The sequence below is a fragment of the Rhincodon typus genome, chromosome 6 (assembly GCF_021869965.1).
Source record: "Rhincodon typus isolate 14 chromosome 6, sRhiTyp1.1, whole genome shotgun sequence".
NCBI lineage: Eukaryota > Metazoa > Chordata > Chondrichthyes > Orectolobiformes > Rhincodontidae > Rhincodon > Rhincodon typus.
In genome coordinates this window covers 24347974-24362685 of record NC_063337.1, presented here as the reverse complement: position 1 = coordinate 24362685, position 14712 = coordinate 24347974, and the positions used below count along the sequence as shown (strand labels likewise).

The 14712-nt window shown below is 38.9% G+C and overlaps 1 protein-coding gene across 2 annotated transcripts in view; it reads left to right on the top strand.

Annotated features, from left to right (window-relative positions):
* The window catches only part of LOC109935927 (conserved oligomeric Golgi complex subunit 6), a 149820-nt gene extending 135216 nt beyond the window's left edge, over positions 1-14604 (top strand). The window contains exons 13-17 of one of the 2 annotated variants that reach the window (XM_048598240.1): positions 409-576; positions 5901-6008; positions 6103-6156; positions 13147-13226; positions 13655-14604. In XM_048598240.1, the coding sequence (XP_048454197.1) occupies positions 409-576; positions 5901-6008; positions 6103-6156; positions 13147-13226; positions 13655-13802 (558 nt within the window). In that variant the 3' untranslated portion in view covers positions 13803-14604. Of the gene's footprint in view, positions 1-408; positions 577-5900; positions 6009-6102; positions 6157-6556; positions 7360-13146; positions 13227-13654 lie in introns of those variants that run through there. The other variant, XM_048598241.1, reaches the window with a different exon arrangement.
* The last annotated feature ends 108 nt before the right edge of the window (positions 14605-14712 follow it).

Sequence of the window (14712 nt, the reverse complement as noted above, 5' to 3'; positions counted from 1 at the left end):
GTGTGTCTTTTGCTTTCTGTTGTGTGTCTTTTGCTTTCTGTTGTGTGTCATGCCAAATTTGAAAGGAAAAACTGAATAAACATTACATAGTGAAATGGATAAACTTAATTAATTGAAACTCCATTTAGCAAACCAGCCAACATTGGACACTGTGTGGTCAGTTTTGCAAGTATGGCTGATTAGGTACAGTCAATACCTTGCTTATTGCAAACAGCCAAAAGGTACTTGCTATTGATTACAATCCTCTACTCCTCAGGACATATGACCTATACACCTAACATAAAAACAGTACAGAAATTCTTATTCAGGTTTTGTACTACCAAATGACTATTTTAAGCATGCACTAGAGCCTCAGGTAGGCTGTTTATCTAACTAAATACACTGAAATATTTAACTTTCTTCCGTCAGGTACTTTCCTGTATAATGGACCCACTATTACAGTTGTGTACTGTATCTGCCAGTAACCTTGACACTGCTGACATGGCAACATACATGGTGAACTCTCTATACATGATGAAAACAACTTTGTCTCTCTTTGAATTTACTGATGAGCGACTTGAGATGCTTCAGTTTCAGGTACGTCTCCTAGGGCTAACCTAATTTGAATTTCATGCACTTTTTACTTTCATTTCACATTTCCATTTTTTTTGTGTAATTTAAATGACAGAATTGCCTATGGATTTCCTTTGTTACTTCTTTGAGAACATTTCTCCTGACATCATTGCTGTCCGCTTTCTTTTCAATATTCACCAATTTGCCTGCTTCAGATGCATCTATCCATGTCAGTATTGGTAAGAGTGATCACTGCACAGTCCTTGTGGAAACAAAGTCCTACCTTCACATTGAGAATACCCTCCATTGTGTTGAGTGGCACTATTGACATGCCAAGTGGGACTATTTTGAACAGATATAACAACTAAAGACTGGGCAGTCATGAGGCGTTGTAGGCCAACAACAGCAGCAGAATTGTACTCCAATGCATTCTCAACCTCATAGTCTAGCATACCTCCAACTTTACCATTACTGCCAAGCCAGGGGATCAATCAAGATTTAATGAAGAGTGCAGGAGGACATATCAGGTGTGGCTTCAGCCATATCTAAAAATGAGTAATCAACCTGGTGAAGCTACTAAACAGAACTGCTTGCATGCCGAACAGCATAAGCAGCAAACAGACCTAACTGATTCAGTGGATCAGACCTAAACTCTGTAGTCCTGCCACACCCAATTGTGAATGGTGTTGGACAATTAAACAACTCACTTGAAGAGGAGGTTGCAGAAATATCCTCATCCTCGATCATGGGAGAGCCCAGGATACCAGTGCAATAGATAAAGCTGAAGCATTTTCAATAATCTGTTGTGATATCAAGGCACTGGATACTGCATAGGCTATGGACCCTGTCAACATTCCAGCAATTGTACTGAAGACTTATGCTCCAGAACTTGCTGCTCCCCAAGCCAAGCTATTCCATTACAGATATGACACTGGCATCTACCTGGCCAATTAAAGCCCTATCAGTTTACCCTTGATTGTTAGTAAAGTGATGGAAGGTGTCATAAACAGTGTTATCAAGCAGAACCCGCCCTGCAATAACCTGCTCGCTGACACCCAGTTTGGGTTCGACCAGTTCCACTCATCTGTTGACCTTATTACAGCCTTGGTTCAAACATGGACAAAAGAGCTCAGTTCCAGAAGTGAGGTGAGACCGACAGCCTTTGACATCAAACCCACATTTCACCAAGTGTGACATTATGGAACCCTAGCAAAACTGGAAGTAATGTAAACGGGTCAAACTCTCTGCTGGATGGAGTTATACCTGCCAGAGATAGGAAAATGGTTGTGGTTGTTGGAGGTCAGTCATCTCAGCTCAGGACATCCCTACAGGAGTTCTTAAAGGTGATGTCCTAGGCTCAACCATCTTCAGCTGCTACATCAATGACCTTCTCTCCATCATAAGGCCAGAAGTGGGGATGTTCGCTGATGATTGTACAATGTTCAACACCATTCGCAACTTCTCAGATACTGAATCAGTCCATGTTCAAATGCAGCCAGACTTGGTCAATATCCGGGATTGGGCTGAGAAATGACATGACATTCACACCACACAAATGACCATCTCCAATAAGAGACAATGTAACCGCCACTCTTGACATGCTAAGGCATTACGTCCATTATCAACATCTTGAGGGTTACATAGACCAGAAACTGAACTGGACTTGCCAATACATAGAGTGGCTACAAAAGCAGGTCAGAGGCTAGGAATACTGCAGGGAGTAACTCACCCCCTGACTCCGCAAAGCCTGTCCACCATCTACAAGGTAAGTGTCAGGTGTATGATAGAATGCTCCAACTTCACTAGATGGGTGCAGCTCCAACAGCTTTTAAGAAACAAGACACCATTCAGGAATAAGCTGCTAAGATTAGCACCACATCCAAAAGTCTGTCCACCAACACTCAGTGGCAGCAGTGTTTACTATCTACAAGACGCACTGCAGAAGTTCACCAAAGATCCTTAGACAGCACCTTCTAAACCCACGAGCACTTTCATCTAGAACGACAAGGGGCAGCAGATACATGTGAACATCAGCAAGTTCCCTTCCAAGCCGCTCCACCATCCTAACTGGAAATATATTGCTGTTCCTTCAGTGTCGCTGGGTCAAAATCCTAGAATTCCCTCCCGAAAAGCATTGTAGGTCAACTCACAGGACATGGACCACAGCGGTTCGAGATGGCAGCTCACTGCCAACTTCTCAAGGGCAATTAGGGATGGGCAATAAATGCTGGCACGCCTAGTGATACCCACGTCCAGTTGAGGTAGCTACTTCAAGCAATTTTTTAAAGACTGGTACGCAGCTTTATTAAGTGGAAATGTACTCATATGGTTAAAAATTTCAGACTGAAACCTGTCTTATTTTTCAAAAGTGATATTGAGTTTCTCATCACATCCTTAACAAAACTACAGATGATTTTGACTTTTGGAAATTCTGATGGTTGACTTCCCAACTATCATCAAAGAGACCCATGTGAATTTTGATTTCCTGGCTTTATTAGAATTGTGGGATGATTGTGGGCACCAAACAGAGCTAATGATTGGGCTAGGGCATCCTTCACTGAGGTAACTTAGGGGTGGGTAGGGAAATTGCTGTCAAAGTTGTGAAGAGCAACTATCTCAGAGTGGCAAGGACTGAGATTATTTTCTTATGGCATGTTTCTCCCTTCCTCTCTATTTGTATGTATTACTTACATTTAAAAAATGCTGTGCTTAGTTATTCACCAACTGACTAGTTTTATTATTGTTAATGATTTGCTTATTCAACTGCACTCCTCGTTTCAGGCTCACCTTTACTCTGCACTAGATTGTACATTTCCACTTTTGTTAATTATTTGCGATTTTTTTCCCTTGGATTTATTTTTTAATAAATTGTCTCTACTGTCCTCTTAATCTGAAGGTTGTTTTTCCAAAGCATCCCTGTTTAGATTTATTGTTGTGCTATAATTAAACTCAAATGTTTGAGCATGTGGTTTTCATAGACAGCAGAAATACCACCTACATATTTCCCCCTTTTACACTTGGTAATAGAACTTGCCTTGAAAGTATTATTCTAGAATGAAAGACTTAAGATCATAAGAAATAAGAGTAGAAAGCCCATCGAGCCTGCACCAGCATTCAGTAGATCATGGCTATCTGAGTGCGGTCTTTACTCCACTTCCCATGCCTGATTCCATAACCCTTGACTCCTTTGTCAATCAGAAATTAACTCAAAATTTGAATATATTCAATGATCCAGGCTCCACAGTTCCCTGAAAGAGAATTCCAAAGAAAAATGATTTCCATAAAAAGTTTTCCCTAACCTCTGTCCTAAATAAGAGACCCGTTTATGCTATTACTGTGCTCCCAGTTCTTGATTCCTCAAGAAAAGAAACATCCTTTCAACATGTTCCCTTTCAAGAGAGAACCTTGTATGATTTTCGGAATCATATATGTTTCAATGAGATCACCTTCCTTTCTTCTGAACTCTAGTAGTATTGCCCCGACCTGCTCAATATTTCCTCATAGGATAATCCCTCATCCCAGAATTAATCTAGTGACCTTTCTCTGATCTGCTTATAATGCTACATCCATTATTAAGTAAAAGACCAAAACTCTATGTAGTACTCTAGGTGCAGTCTCACTAATTCCCTGTACAGTCGTAACAAGACTTCTCTGCATTTATATTTCAGTCCGCCAATACAAAAAGCATAGGAGCGTGGAATATAGGAGCAGATGTAGGCCATTTGGCTCTTTGAGCCTTCTCTTCCATTCAATACAATCAAGGCTGTTCACCCAACTCAGTACCCTGCTCCTGCTTTCTCCCCATACCCTTTGATACTTTTAGCCCTAAAATCTATATTTGACTCCATGAAAACATTCAATGTTTTGACTTTAACTTCTTTCTGTGGCAGAGAGTTCCACAGGCTCACCACTCTCTAGTAAAGAAAGTTCTCCTCACCTCAGGCCTAAATGACCTGCAGTGTATCCTAGACTGCTGGTTTTGGACTACCCAGTCATCAGGAACATCCTTCTACTGTTCACCTTGTCTGATCTTGTTAGAACTTTATGGATTTCTATGAGATCCTCCCTCATTCTTCTAAACTTCAATGAATATAGTCCTAACTCATCCAGTGTGTCTTTATACATTAGTCCTGCCTTTCAAGGAATCAGTCTGGTAAACCTTTGTTACACCCTGTCCAAAGTCAGAACATTGGGCAGCACAGTGGCTCAGTGGTTAGCACTGCTGCCTCACTGCGCCAGGGACCCGGGTTTGATTCCACCCTCAGGCGACTGTCTGTGTGGAGTTTGCACATTCTCCCCGTGTCTGCGTGGTTTCCTCCCATGGTCCAAAGATGTGCAGGCTAGGTGGATTGGCTATGCTAAATTGCCCATAGTGTTCTTATAGTTCATCTGCCATACATTTGCTCACTCACTCAACTTGTCCAAATCACACAGAAGCATCTCTGCATTCTCCTCACAGCTCATCCTCCCCGCCCATATACAGCCTTCTGACATCTGCAGACTTCGCGATAATACATTTACTTTCCTCATCAAAATTATCATTATATATTGTGTAAAGCTGGGGTTCAAGTACTGATCCCCGTGGTTCACCTCTAGTCACTGCTTGCCACTTTATTCCAGTTATTTGTTTCTAATCTGCTAATGTACAAAATGGTAGCCAGTTTTCACTCAGCAGAACTTTTGCAAACAGCACTATGATACTGCTTTTGTTTTGTGAGAAGCATTGGCCAGGACAGTGGGTATAACTCCCATTTAAAATAATGCCATGCGATCTTTTATGCTGACTGAGAGTGTAGACAGGGCCCCTGTTTCACGTTCCGTCTCAAAAACTCTGACAGTGAAGCACTCCCTCACTGGGAAGTACATTCTGATTTTTGAGCTTAATTGAGATTTGAACCAATAATCTTCTGACACAGGGTTGAAGGTGCTACCGGTTGAATCATAGCTGACATGTGTACTTGATTTTAAAAAAACTGCTAATTCGTAGTATGTGTACTTATTTCTTCTGAAATGGAAGCCAAGTGTGTTGAACCTGTTTTTTCATGTAAAACATCCAAATAATTTGTTACAGTTGCAACAGAATGCATGTTTAAGAGAAATCACCTAGAAACAGCTGTGGACTCGAGCATACTTGCATTTCATAGTTCAACTCAGGACGTTCTCTGGTTTTGAATGGAACCGTTTGGGGCATGTTTGGACTGCTCCCGTAGCATGATCTGAAAACAATTTAACTGATATGATCATGGAATGCAAGTTGAATCACAACTTGGCAATTCATAAGCTCTATTCTTAATACTATGTGAATGGGATTCAGAGTTTGTTTATGAGTTGTTACTTTCTTTCTGCAGATTGAAGCTCATTTAGATACTTTAATAAATGAGCAGGCTTCATTTGTATTAACCAGGGCAGGATTAAGCTACATTTACAACAGCGTACAACAACACAAACCAGAGCAGGTAAATAACTGTATATGCAGTTTATCACGTCCATTTAATGCCAAAAAAGCCAATTATGTCACATTTCTAAACTACATTTTGTCCTGTTGGCTAGGGTCCTTTATCCAATCTCCCTAATATGGATGGAGGGTCACTGAAAGCTGCCATGGTAAGTGGGTTGAACAACAAAGTATTTGTAATCATTGTAAATAATTGAATAGAGCAAAGTTAATTAGCATATATTAATCCTATTCTATAATTGCAACGTATTTTATGTCAACTATATTTTGATCCAACCCATGTACTTCTAATCATTCTGACTCTGTTAGCTGAAATGCACCTCTTCATGTTGCTTCATGTAGCAATATTATTTCTTTGAAGATTGCTCATGGAGGATTGATGAACAATATAACATTCCACACCTTGATAAAGTATTGATGACACGAGAAAAAATGTAGCTTAAGAATGCATGGAACAAGAAAAGATTGTTCATCAAGCCTATCTCTTCAACAAGAAATGTATAATCTTTACAAGTCTTCTGTTCCGTTCCTGTTTAATTTTCCATGCAGAGTTCTGCAGAATTCCTGTCTGGTTCCAAAGGTGACAAGTGAGGCTCCAGAATATTCAACATATTTCAACCCTGATCTACTGCTTTTTCACAAGCAGCCCCCTCCTTCAGCTCTTCTGCAGTAACACAGTTCAAGAACCCTATTTTGTGGAAATAGTTCAAAAAATAACTTTCAGACTTAAAGATAATTGAAACTAAGTCGAGTTAATCCTGATGGGACACAATACCAATGACGTTTATATTCTGTGGTGCAGAGTGACTACTCTGTTTTCTTGTTAAAGTTTCAGAACAAAGTGAAACCACATTTTTAACTTCAGTTGTGTTTCATGTCATTGAGCAGAGGTAAATATTATTAATAATTTTCTTGTCAGTTTTGGATTTTAATAGTTTAAGTCGTGAATCCGTACAATTCACTACCCCAGAGTGTGATGGATACCAGCGCTGAGCAAATTCGAGGAACATAGGAACAAGAGTAGGCCCTACAGCCCCTCAAACCTGTTCCACCATTCAATGAGATTTGGGTGTGATTGTCTTTGGCCCTTAATATTTTGCTTAACAAAAATGTATCTATCTCAGATTTAAAAGGATGAGATAGATTTTTTTTTATTAGAAACAGGTTGAAGAGTTATGAAGAACGACAGGAAAGTGAAATTGTGGCTGAAATGAGATCAGTCATGATTATATCGAACAGCAGAGCAGGCTCAAGGGGCAGTATTGCCTACTCCTGCTGGTTCTTGTATTTTCTTATGACTGCCTGTGTATAAATACAAGTTTATTAAAGGCACTTTAAAGCCAAACGTACACTTTTCTTTCCAGTTGATAAATATTTTGATGAAATTTTCAGAATAGACTACTATAAGTACAGGTGCCATTGTCTTACCAGACCATCAGGCTGCTGTCTCATTGGAGAAAGATGACTGGTAGTGGCTTAACCTGTGGGTCAGCACTCCTCTGGCAGACAGAAGGAAAGAGGAGAGTCCTTCATGGTAAACTGAGCTGGTGAGGAAATTGAGCCCACTCTGATGGTATCACTCTGCATTGCAAACCATCTGTCCAGCCAACATAGCAAACTGACCCCCACTTACACTAGAGGTAATAACTAAAGAACATGCACATATGTTTTGCCGTACACAACTCTAGGCATCCAGAAATGGGGAGGCGATGGCCTAGTGGTATTATCACCGGACTGTTAATCCAGAGACCCAGAAAACATTCTGGGGACATGGGTTCGAATCCCGTCACAGCAGATGGTGGAATTTGAATTCAATAAATATCTGGAATTAAGAATCTAATGATGACTGTGAATCCATTGTCAATTGTTGGAAAAACCCATCTGGTTCACTAATGTCCTTTAGGGAAGGAAACTGCCATCTTTACCTGGTCTGGCCTACATATGACTCCAGACCCACAGCAATGTGGTTGACTCTTAACTGCCCTCTGAGCAATTAGGGATGGACAATAAATGCTGCCTAGCCACCAGCACCCTCATCCTATGAATGAATTAAAAAAATGCTCTACAGCTAATTAAACATTCTATCGCATAATCATTGTTATACTATCGAGAAATGGGAATGTTAGTGTGTAGGGAGAGTAATATAGTTGATGCAATTTATATGGATTTCAGCAAGGCCTTTGACAAGCTCCCGCATGGGAGACTGATAAAGAAGCTAAAACGTAACTTGACAAGTTAGATCCAAAATTGGCTTAGTTGCAGGAGACAGAGGGTGTTGGTAGAAGACTGTTTGTGTGACTGGAGGCCAGTGACCAGTGGCATTCCTTAATGTTCTTGATACTTATAAGCAATGTAGATGAGTGTGGGAGTGGGTAGGGATGATAACTTTGTGGGTGACACAAAGATTGGCTGGGTAGTTGACAGTGAGGAAGGAGGTCTTAGGTTACAGGAGGATATAAATGGATTGGTTAAATGAGCAGATCAGTGGCAGATGAAATTTAACCTTGAAAGGTGTGAAGTGATGAAAGTTAGAAGAAGAAGAAACAAGACAATGAATGACTGAACACTAGGAAGCTCAGAGGAAAGAAGGATCTCGTGGTGTTTGTCCACAAGTCCCTGAGGGTGGCAGGCAGATTAATAGGTTAGTTAAGAAGACATAAGGGACAGTTGCCTATATTTGTCAAAGCATAGATTATGAGAGCAGGGTGTTTATGTTGAAGCTATACAGGCCATTGTTTGGCCACAGCTGAAATCCATGTACAGTGTAAATCTCTGCACTGTAGAAAGGATATGATTGCACTGGAGGGTGTGTAGAGAAGGTTCAGCAAGATTTTGCCAAGGATGGAGCACTTTATCTATGAAGAGAGGCTGAATATGCTCAAGTTGTTTTCTTTAGAGCAGAGAAAGTTGAGTGAGGACCTGATAGAATTGTATAGGATTATGGGGAACATGGATAGAGTGAATACAAAGCTGCTGTTACCCTTTGTCAAAGGGTCAGTAACAAGGGGGTATAATTTTAAGGTGAAAAGCAGGAAGTTTAGAAAGAATTTGAGGAAAACACAGGATGGTGGGGGTCCGAAATTCACTGCCTGGAAGCTTAGTTGAGGCGGGTAACCTCACAACCCTTAAAAAATACTTGGATGACAAAATATCATAACATCCAAGGCTATGGACCTGGTGCTGGAAAGTGGGTCTGTTGTAGATTTAATGTAGCTTTGGCAAACAGACTTGATGAGCCAAAGGACCTCTTCCATGATTCAGTCATTCTAGTCAGATAATTTGCTTTTGGGATAGCATCGAGGGAAATATACATCGCTCAAACTTCAATGCTGTTCTTTGAATAGTGTAATGGAAGCCTTTATATCCATCTGAGTTGGGTTTTTATTTTAATATCTCACCTGAAGGAAGGTATCACTAACAGTGCAGCACTTTCTCAGCATTATACTGAACTGCCAGCCTAATTCTGTTGATGTTGCCTTTGGAGCTCAATCTTTGACTTCAAATCAAGAGCCCTACCACTGAGATAAGATGCAATGATTCAGTACAGCATCATCAGAGAAACAATATGACATATACTGAATAAAGACCACATCTCTCACATTTTTCATCATATTAACTGTAGTTTTGAATCCTTTCAGACAGAATATATTGTGAAGATAAAACTGGAATTCTGATTATTTCTGTCTAAAATTTGAATGTGTTCAGAGCAGTAATAAAGGTACAATTTGTTTGACTTGCCAGTTGATCCTGCAAGGTACTTGGAAACATCATTGTGCAATATTTATATACAAACATGTCTCCAAATGTATTTAGAAACAACCAACTTCCTTTTCATTAATAAATCACCTTTTGTTGTGGTAACCGAAGCACATATATCTTATTCTCATATTGAATGGTTCTTTTCTGCCCCAAAATGAACCTTTTTTGTAATTTCCTGAAAGTGGCTCAGCTATAATGTAGTCCCCGTCCAAAAACAAATTACAGGAAAGCTAACAAAAAGAATGAAAAGGGAATAATCATGTGAGCCAGGTCGCTCTATCTGTGTTATGACTAAAGTGTGCTTCCTTTGTGCTTTATAATGGCAACAAATGTTGCTGAAACATAAATCATTACTCTTCGATCGCATGCAGTTAACTGCACAAAAAGCAATGTTAATGCACCAAGTTCTGTGTACAACATGATCTTAGTATTTATAAAGTCAAATATTGTTGTTTTAAGATGAGCAAAGTGTTTTTTTATTCTTACTTTGATCAAAAATTTAACCAGATCTTGCTGAGTGCACAAGAAACACTTGTCTAGTCATTGTGGACAGGAAGTGGCTTCAGGAACTGTGTTGTGCCATATGAGGCCATTTCCTTCCTTGCGTCTCTGCTGGAATTCCAGCATATCAACACGAAAACACTGAAGGGAAATCTGAGTTAAATAAGGTCATTAATTCTTTTTATGTATTAATATAACAAGGATACCTTTTTACATGTAGCAATTGAATGGGTTATGTTATTTCTTTAATCTGGGACCAAATTTGTGAATACCTGAATTTTCTCCTGAATATTTGACTTACTTAATATGAATTAATTCACATATTGCACTACATGACACAGGATTTAGATCTTTTTTATTGCATTATTTGGGACCTGTGTTTAAACCTAGAATGAGCCTGGTGGAACAACGAAACAAGGATGACAGTCCCTGTCTGAGGTGTCCCAACTCCCATTCCCAACTTGGCTTTGGCATGTTTGTATTTACTCATCCTTCCAGTACTGAAAAGCAAGAAAGGTCTGAGTTGAAGTTAGTTTGAGTATTGACACCATCTTCTTTATTTCGCTTAAATCATATATTTGTTGCAATTTAAATTGAAAATTACCCAATGTTTCATTGACTAACACTTTCTGTTAATAGATACTGTACTATGACTTCAAAATCTAACAAGGTATATATTAAATATTTGCCAGTAGCAGAAGCCTAGCTTGCTCCAAAACCAAGGCCAAAGGCGTGGTTGCATTTTTCAAACAAACATTTACCTAGGTAACATTTGCCTCTGATCTTGACAGTATGTGCTCGTTACCTAAGTCTAGTTTCAACTTTACCTGAAAATATACCCTAAAGCAAACAGCACTAAGGTAAACCCATACAAAAGTTTGAATTCTGTTAGCATTGTCAATCACATTTCTGCAACATGGCTGTAGGACAAAGCATGCTTAAGAGAAAATAAATTACATATGAGCAATTTGTCTCATTTTATAAAATAGAAGTTAATAAACAGAGCAGCATTTATATGATTTCAGCTATTTATTTTGTTGATTGAGGTAATAAAATTGGAAAATCTCAGTTAAAAGTGAATTTTAGCAAGCACTGTTTTTCATCAGAATAAAATCAATCCAAATTACCTATCACCCTATTAATTTGAAGACCAAGCAATGATCAAATATATGATTGGGTTGTCAAAATGTAATCAGAGGGACTGGGATATGGCATAATCAGAGAGGGGTATAGCCATATAAATAATGTGACTACAATAGCAGGTCAGCTGTTAGAACTCCTGCAGTGAGTAACTCACCTTCAGATTCCCCTGGATGAATGCAGTTCCAACAACCATCCAGGACAAAGCAGCCAACATGTTTGGTACCATATCCACAAATATTCACTCCTTCCATCCTGGAGCCCAGTGGCAGTAGTGAGTACCATCTGCAAGATGCCCTTTAGAAATTCACCGAAACTGCTTAGACCACACCCAATAAACACACAACCATTCCATATTGGAGGACAAGGGCAGCAGATACATGGGGCAGCATCACCTGCAAGACCCCCTCTAAACTGCTCACCATCCTGACTTGGAAATATATTACCATCCCTTCACTGTCATTGGATCAAAATCCTGGAACTACCTTCCTGATAGCATTTTAGGTGTACCTGTACTGAATGGGCTGGGTCAGTCAAAGAAGGCAGCTGATCACCACCTTCCCAAGGGCAGTTAATGATGGACAATAAATGTTGACACAGTCAATGATGCCTACGTTCTCTGAATGAATAAAAAAAAAAAAAACCTGTGGAGAATATTTGAGGCTTCCAAAGATTTTGAGGATGGAGCAACTGTTTCAAAGATTTCTTTTCAGAAAACCTTCAACTGTCTCTGTAAATAGTTGCACAGATGAGGCTGCTGAATTAGTCATTTGTTTGTCTGTCTCTCTCTCTCTCTCTCTCTCTCTCTCTCTCTCTCTCTCTCTCTCTCACATTGCTGCCTTTAAGGGTCTCACACTAAATAATTCCGATTATTCTCTAGCCTGCAGCAAAACACTATATACAATCTACTATTATGCAGATCCTTTATCAGAAACCATTGCAACAGCTACTGTTGGAAATTGTGATATTTACCATGGTAGAACACATGATTACTCTTGTGAGTTTGTGCTTAGGATGTAGGAATGACAAGATGGAGGAACTTTGCACTACATCCAGGATATGAGCTGTGCCTGAGCTGGAGTCCCTTGATATTGATATTGGAGGCTGAGCCAACGTGTTAGTTTTCTACTACCATCACTGTGGCTCATAGTGTCTTTCTGTTCAATGTTCTGAAAAGGAAGGGGATAGCATAATGGTACTGTCACTGGACTAGGAATTCAGAGGTTTGGGCTTCTGGGGACATTGGTGCACCATGACGATGGTGAAATTTGAATTCAGTAAAATCTGGAATTAAAACACTCATCTGATGGAAACCATTAATTAATTGATTGTCATAAAAACCCACCTGGTTCTAAAGCACTAACATCCTTTAGGAAAGGAAATTTACCACCCTTACCAGGTCTACATGTGAGTCATATCTGCCCTCTGGACAATTAGGTTCAGGCAATAAATGCTGGCTAAGCTAATGATGCCCATATCCCATCAATTGTTTAAAAAAATGTTGGACTAATAATGGCACAACAAAATTACCAACAAACAGAATGCTTCTTTATGGATTTTTTTCGCATTAGTTCCAGAGTTTAAATCAATATTGAAGTGAATAATTTATTTCTGCAAATCTTGCTAATTTAAAAAAGTCAATTCCTTAGTTATTGCAAATCTTCAGTAGTTTAACATGGGAAAAATAGTACATACTTTTGAATATCGGTCTAATTGAATTGAATATGTGTGTTTTTTAGGTCCAGTTTGATCGCTATCTGGCCTCTCCTGATAGTCTATTAATGCCACAACTGAATTTCATTTTAAGTGGAACACTAAAGTGAGTATATGTGAAAGATTGAAAGCAATTTTTTCTAAAATGTATTAGTGCTCTTTTTGATGATTTTCAGCCCTTTTTGTGGGAATAAAAACATAAAGGCCAAGTGGAAAACAATTTGTTCATTCTGTTATAATATAGCTAAGACTAATAAAAGGATCAATGCTGCAAATCTTAATTAAAGCTAGAACATAATGGAAATGCACAGCAGGTCAACCAGAATCTGAAAGTGAAAACTAGGGAAATGATTTGGAGGGCTTTAGAATTGTCAGATTCTACCTGTGAACTAAATGTTGTCTCAATTATTGAAATCAATCCTCCAAAAGCGAAGGTATTAGAAAATTGCATAGCTGCTGGCCCAGTTGTACATGTACTTTGTTCATGCTCAGATTTTTACTTTTTTTTTTGACAATTTCTGTTCTAACTTGCAGGGAAAGAATTTTCAAGCGATCCACAGAACTAGTGTGTGGTGCCTACAGCAACATCTACACAGCAGTGATAAACCCAACCAATGAGTACAAGGAACCAGCAACAATCCTGCAACGATCTCCACAGCAAGTGCAGACATTGCTATCCTAACTAATTCCAAGAGGGACTAGTTCATGCCAGTGTCTCCACATCACATGTTTTGCTTTCCCTCGATAATCTATCAAAATTTGCTTTGGAGTTGTGAGCATATTTCCTTTTAACGTATCCAACTAATATCAATGTTACGAAGCCATCTTCAGTTCACAGGCAAGGAGGCTAGGGATTTAATTTTAATCTGATTATCAAAAATATATGTATTCGAAGGGGAAGATTTTTTCTGATTTCTGTGCAATGGTGCAATTTATACTGAAGATGGAATGCACCATTTCCTTACCATTATGTAGATACTGTATGAATGGAAGCTTTCATATATACAATATCAAGTGTAATATCCTCAACGCTAGACTATCAAATGTATAGTCTGTACTTGATGTTTTATTCAGTTTTATATGAATTGGAAGCGGTTTAAATTTCAATGAAATACAAGAGACATCATTGACTAAAAAGAGAGGGATGACTGTTTGCAACTCATTTGCATGTGTCACAAATATGGTAAGCACAAGGAAATCAGTAGTGAATGTTATATTTTCCACCAGAAGAAAAAGTCATCCTTTATATGCAAATAATTTGGACAGTTTGTAAATAATATGCACCTCATAAAAACTCTGTTTAAAAGTGTGTTAGAAAGGAGACAGAAAATGTTAAGTAAAAGGTTGGTTCAGTCTTCTTGTTCAAATTTCAAGATTTGAAATTACTGAATTATTTTGTACAGTATGTAATAAATCAGTTACATTAGGTGATGGTATGGTTTATGGAAAATATTCTGCCTTAAATTAAAATTTTGATCAAGGAAGTACATTTGGTATTTCTTTTTAAATAAAAACCGAAAGAACTACGGATGCTGTAAATCAGGAACAAAACCAGAAGTTGCTGGAAAAGCTCAGCAGGTCTGGCAGCATCT